Below are 7047 nucleotides of genomic sequence, written 5' to 3' on the forward strand. Positions count from 1 at the left end.
TATATATATATATATATATATATATATATATATATATATATCATGTAATGTAGGTGAATATGTTACATAAATGATATTCAAAGAGTCTTTATTCAATAAAACATGACATGACACAGGGCCTGACATAATATATTCCAGTCGTCACATTTCTTGTTGACAAAACTGGGAATTATGCCTGTTTTGTTGTTTCCTAATTTTTTTAATTTCGGGCACTTCTTAACCTCTCTGATCGATAACTACTCAAGTGTTATATTTAAGGGATCACTAAATTAGATAATCTATAGAGTTTACGAAAACCGAACCTTTCTTACGATTTAATTCAAAGGTTTCAAAAGGAATTTAATTAGAACTGGGATCTTACCGTTTCTGTCCCTTTCCACAGTCACACATTATATTTATTTATCTGATACTCTTTAACCTCAAAAGACAAATTCAAGCTTTGGAATAACAAATAATTTGCCATCATGACGGAGTGCTTGGCTTATAACCCGCAAAATAACTTTGCGTCAGTTATTGAAAATATTAACAGAGAACTTAGAGAAAAAGGTAAGTTCAAAGATGTTTATTATTTCTAGGGAATATCTGAACGGTGGAGTTCTGTGAGTCGGTCTTTTGTTGTGTATTAATCCTATTTTATTGATGTTTTCGCCTTTAATTAAGCCAATCTTTGTTTCTTTCTTTCCTCAACCCCCATCTGTCTTTCATATAACTGTGTTACCGTCAGGGAAGAGCTCCGAATTTTCTGGACTCCATCCTTTCTTGTCGGACTGAAATATAAATGTCTATAAATTACTATCGATGGTAATTGTCAATTAAATATGTATATTCAATATACGTACATAAACATACTTGTCTTACGAGAATTTTCTTTTTAACCCAATCTGTTATGTAGCATCTTTATTATTTTTTTGAGCACGAGATAGACACGTAAATATATATTTCGACAAATTTTTTGTCATAGATAATAATATTGTAATTGGCTGCAGAAGTAATATTTGTTTATTAAACAGGCCACACACACATACACACAATGGTACCGCTTTCCTGCTTCACCCCTTCCTACAACCTCTATTTCTTCTCCTCCTCCTCCTCTTATGATGTCTCCAGGTATTTTCTATTACGCCCTACAAGTGTTACTATCACACACGCATACGCGCGCGCACATAGACACGCAAACACGTGCGTGTGTGCGTGTGCGCGCGCACGTCTGCATGCACAAACACACGGGTCACTCGATTTTGCTATATATATATGTATGTATGTATGTGTGTGTGTGTAGACACACCGACAATAATAGCTAACGTCGATAGACTGGTCTAGCAAAAGATATTCCACAACTAAACGTGTGTGTGTGTGTTTACACACATTGCATGTATATACACGCACACACACACACACATATATATATATATATATATATAGAGGCATAACTACAGATTGGTGCCCTCTTAACTTAGTATCCTCATAACTTGAGAAATTTATATTTTTAGATTAAATTTTTTAGAGACACGTTTCCTAGGGTGTAGATTATGATTATATTGATAAATTTAAAAAAGACATGAAAACAGAGAACTATTATATAAGAATTTTAGGTCTTCCACCCGTTCTCCAGCTTGTTTCTTTATTCTTCCTTATGTTTTAATGACATTTTGCAGAAATACGTATTTGATCGTGTAGATTATATAAGATCAATGTTTCAAATACAGAAATCTGGGGGGAAAAAAAAAATGATGAAGTTAAGGAATTTGGTAAGAGTTAGTAGGGGTGAAAGAACGATCCGAAACTCCTTTCAGAAAGTTATTTTCTAAATTTCACCAGCATAATCATAATCTTCATCCTCGAAAGACTATTTCTGCAAAATTGCATTGAAAGATATTCCTTCTTCAGAAACTTATGGGGAAACAAAATCGGCAGGGCACTAATGTGTAGTTATGCATATATATATATATATATATATATATATATATAACTGAAGGACGACCGCAGGATACTGAACCTTTTAGACAAGACGACAAAAGACCTTGATTCCTGGTGCCTTGTTGCACTCAAGAAGATCCGTCCTCCATAGTAGAAGCATTCACATGGCTCTCCCTGGTGAAGAAGCTTTGCCTGCAAGGATGCTGTGCTGGTAACTCATAAAAAAACACTTGTGTTGGTGCTATGTAAAAGCAGCTGTGCCGCTGCCATGCTAAAAGCACCCACCATATACCGTTAAGTGGTTGGCATTAGGAAGGGCATCCAGATATAGGAACCCTGCCAAATCAGACCGGAACCTGCTGCAGCTGTCCAGCTCTGGTCAAACCGTCCAACCCATGCCAGCATGGAAAACGGATGTTGAATCTATCTTCGCAAACAAAACTAAGATTAAGCATGAGCCATAAGCTTATTTTGTCAGGTGAAACACCTCCACAGCACAATCTGTTGTGTTTTTATGTTTTATACAAGCAATCAGCTCTTTAGTATTACCTAAGTGTACCTTTGCCTACATACCTTACGCATATGTGCGTACATGCGTGTCTTCCCCTGCTCCACTTTGTACAAATTGCATGACACCATTAAGGTACAATTAAATTTGTTAGCAGTAAATTATGAAACTGAAAGAACTGCCTGAATCAGTTTGTATTCTTCAAATACTCCAAAGTATATTTCTAGGTAATCAGGCTTTGATTAATAATAAACATTATAAACACGTGTTTAGGGTACCCTAAGAGAAAAGGACCCCTACTGAGTTTTCTTTGATGCCAGATTTATCATTGTACAAATTGTAAATTAGAACATCAAAAATAAGAAAAATCCTGTTGAAAATGCATTTTTTTCTCTCTTGCTTCAGTTATAAGTAAATAATTTGCTCATATTGTTTAGCGCTATTTAATGTGAAATAAAATTTAAGAAAAGAAAAAGAATTTAAAATCTAAAATGTTGTTGTGGTCTGGAAGAAAACTGGATGTTTTAATCTACGATTTCCCATCCAATATTTATGTTCTTATTTCTCAATTATCAGCCAGACCAGTGGTTCTTAACTGGGGGTCCACGTAAGATTTTTTTTGTTAAAATTTATGTGCAATAAATCACTAATACCTCAACAGTACACAAAATATCTGAACGATTTTCTCTTTACTATTCCTTATAATATTTAATTATAAAAATCTAATGCAACTTTTATAAACATCGAATGGTTCTGGAAGTCCAGTAAAAGTAAACTCACAATCAAATGGGTCCAGAAAAAAAAAATGGATGAGAACTACTGAGTTAGACAAGGTGTGGTGGGGGAGAGGAACCATTTCTATGGGGCTGTGTTTAGGGCATGAATCAACATTAATCTAACCCTGATGATAATATCAAGCATGCTATTACACAAAAATAACACTAAATTTTTTCTGCTGTTTCTTCCAACCTGTAGCCACACAAGTTGTGATTTACGGCTCTCTGTTTGGATGTCAGGTGTATCAAATAAACTTGATTTTTTTTCATGTCTGATGTTTGTGAGAATTGTAATGTTTGATCGACCCCCCCCATGCCTTTCTTGCCCCCACCCTAGTCACCTTCTTCCTGTTTATTTTTCTACCCCCCTTTTTAAATAAAATGTCCCTTCTCCAAGCATTATCACACTTCCTGTCTTATGCAGAATCCCCTGTGATTATCTTTTATCCTTAACTTTTTCCAGTCATGAAACTGTGGCCATGCTGGGGTACCACCTTGAAGAACTTTCAGTCGAATAAATTGACCCCAGAACTTATTTTTTTTTTTAAAGCCTGGTACTTGTTATATCAGTCTCTTTTACTGAACCACTAAGTTATGGGGATGTAACCCAACAATGGTTGTCAAATGGTGGCAGCCACACACATGCACACATGACAGACTCCTTTCAGTCTCCATCTACCAAATTCACTCACAAGGCTTTGGTCAGCCTGAGGTTATAGTAGAAGACACTTGCCCGAGGTGTCACGTAGTGGGATTGAACCTGAAACCATGCGGTTGGGAAGCAAACTTCTTACCACACAGCCACACCTGTACCTGTGTATCATAAATAAATTGATTAACACCTCATCACGAAACTGTTTTTGAACTGAACTTAATATCAATTTGGTGATTAACGCTTATTGATCTTTGGTGATTACACACTAATAAAAAAATATAAAGAGTAACAAAAACAGAAGAAATAAAACCAAAACTGGGTTAATCCCAATTTAGACTTGCATGCACATGTTTGCATGTAAACAAGATATTAGCAAGCATGGTTCGGTGAAAATCAAGCACCTCTTCTTGATATCAAAATTTATTTGCCGGAATTCTCATTATGTGTTTGTAGATTTTGTGTTGGACACAACATGGGGGTTTTAACAAACATACCATGGTTTAGGCAGTGACCATGTGGCATACTGGACTGCATGGAGTAAACTGAACTTGGATGTAGTGTTGTAGTTTAGCCACACTTTGAAAATGGTTTATGCATGTTCTCACATTGGGCGTTTGTTGTGACCTCTTTGTGTGTATTTATTGTGTATTTCTCAACTTACAAGACACGGATTCTTGGAATCAGTATTTTGTTGTTTTTTTTTGTACATGTGTGCACATGCACATACACACAAGAGTTTTGCTCAAGGATACAATGTACTACACAGTCGTGGAATCCACGATCGTTAGACCGTGGCTGCAACATCCTAACCACTATGCCATGTGCCTTCACACGCACACACAACTGGCACTCCATTGTTTATGACAATGGATGTCCCAGTTGATCCAATCAATGGAACAGCCTGTTCGTGAAATTAACAAGCAAGTGGCTGAGTACTTGACAGACATGCTTACTCCTAATGTAGTTCTCAGGGAGATTCAGTATGACAACACTAGCCCCTTGAATTACAGGTACCACTAATTTTTGCCGGCTGAATGGACAGGAGCAATGAAATAAACATGAAATAAAGTGTCTTGCACATGGACACATGCCACTGGGGATTGAACTCATGTCCTTGTGATTGTGAGCCAAATACCCAACCACAAAACTACACACCTTCATATATATATATAAGTGCAGGTGTGGCTGTGTGGTAAGTAGTTTGCTTCCCAACCACATGGTTCTGAGTTCAGTCCCACTGTGTAGCACCTTGGGCAAGTGTCATCTACTATAACCTCTGGCCAACCAAAGCCTTTTGAGTGGATTTGGTAGATGGAAACTGGAAGAAGCTCTTTGTGTGTGTGTCTGTGTTTGTTCCCCTGCCATTGCTTGACAGCCGAAGCTGGTGTGTTTATGTCCCCGTAACTTAGTGGTTCAGCAAAAGAGACTGATAGAATAAGTACTAGGTTTACAAAGAATAAGTCCTGGGGTTAATTTCTTTGACTAACACCGTTTAAGGTGGTGCTCCAGCATGGCTGCAGTCAAATGATTGAAACAAGTAAAAGAATATAAATCGTCATTCTAATGGCTACATTAACAGGTTCAAATGTGTTGAACAGAATTTGTTGGGGTAAATTTCCTGTGGTCAGGTGCTCTTCCTGTTGCCAACCTTTTCAACAGAGGTAAAATTTCCCTGTGGCCAAACATGTTTTTATGAAAGAATGAAAACAGAAGACACCGTATGATGATGATGATACTGGTTTACTTCTACTACGTGATGTCAAGATAAGGACACACACACGATGGATTTCTTTCAGTTTCTGTCCACCAGATCTACTCAAAAGGTTTTGGGCAGTTCAGGGCTATAAGTAGAAGACACCCTCCCAAAGTGCCAATCAGTGGGATTGAACCTGAAGCTATGTGGTTTGGAAGTGGCCTTTTTACCCCACACAGCCATGCCTGCACCTCAGCCATGCATGTACACACACATACACACCTAAATAGAACAGAACAGATAAGAAAAGTGAGGTTAGAGCATGGGTCTCCAAAGTGGTCGACATCGACCCCAAGGTGTCAACAGGACTATTCAAGGGGTCAGTAAATGCCTGAAACTGCACATCTACTTACTTATTATCAGTATTTATTTTTTTGTACATGCCTGGAGGTTGTTAAGGGGTCAAGGATTCCATGAAGGGACCTAAAATGTCTGGGTTGGAGAATAGTTGTTGAAAGGCAAAAACTGACATCAACCGACCAAAATTGTGAGTGGAGTTACCGTATCTCATATTAGAATCGTTTGCTGAGTAATGAGAAAATAAGGATCTGATGAATGACTCATAACCTTTTAAGTTGGGAGAGGTGGTGGGGTGAGGGGTGGGATCCGAATCCTGAGCCAGGATAATCAATATATTGAGTGAACCGTTTAAAAGCTACAGGTAAGTCACCTGAACGTGTTCTAATGTGTTTCATATATTCCTCCCCTTTATATTAGTCGAGGGACAGAGGTCCATGGAAATTTATGGATGTTGGTGCTCAGTGTAAAATCAATATTGGAACTGTGGGAAAACAGAAAAAGAAATGGAAGAAGGTGAGAGCGTTGGAGATGAGTCATGAGTGTGAACATGACCAAAATATGAGAAACTTAGAATTAATTGAAAGAGTTTGAAAATTTCGTAGGAATTCTGATTCTGTTGGAAGAGAATATATCTAAACTTGATATGAAATTGTACGACAGATGTAGGTGTTTGTCTTCATTTTTTGTTTAGAAAATTCTGGAACATTAGACATGTTTATTACCACAGAAGAAACAATTCTTATTTGAGAACTGTATATATTGCTAAAGTTCTGTGAATACATTTGGTATTAAATATTTGCAACACAGAAACAAAGTTATAAAAGTAAAGATTAAACGGATTTATGATTTATACTCATGATTAGTCATTAGTCTTAACGGAAGACCAGGGGGTTTTCTGTATGGGTCTTGATCTTCTGAACCCACACTCTCTTCTATTCATGTTCTTACACCTTCAAATTATGCCACCACACCTCATTATCACCACCTTTATCTCTCTTTTTGGTTTCACTCCATTTACTCCCATCCACCCTTGTATAATGCTTTGGGGTAGCTATGTATGTCTTCTAAAACAACAAACCTGTGTCTGTCCTTTCAATTATACTTTAACCTCTCAACACTTAACCTAATTTTCTCTCTC

At 37.2% G+C, this 7047-nt stretch overlaps 1 protein-coding gene across 2 annotated transcripts in view; it reads left to right on the forward strand.

Moving 5' to 3' along the window:
• Positions 1–7047, forward strand: part of LOC106872548 (dystrobrevin beta) — a 132158-nt gene that overhangs the window by 29791 nt on the left and 95320 nt on the right. Inside the window, exon 1 of one of the 2 annotated variants that reach the window (XM_014919579.2) lies at positions 19–546. The exons of the other annotated variant lie outside the window; for it this stretch is intronic. Coding sequence (XP_014775065.2) covers positions 465–546 — 82 coding nt within the window. The 5' untranslated portion in view covers positions 19–464. Of the gene's footprint in view, positions 1–18; positions 547–7047 lie in introns of those variants that run through there. 2 annotated transcript variants of the gene reach the window in all.

The sequence above is a fragment of the Octopus bimaculoides genome, chromosome 8 (assembly GCF_001194135.2).
Source record: "Octopus bimaculoides isolate UCB-OBI-ISO-001 chromosome 8, ASM119413v2, whole genome shotgun sequence".
NCBI classification, from domain to species: Eukaryota; Metazoa; Mollusca; class Cephalopoda; order Octopoda; family Octopodidae; genus Octopus; species Octopus bimaculoides.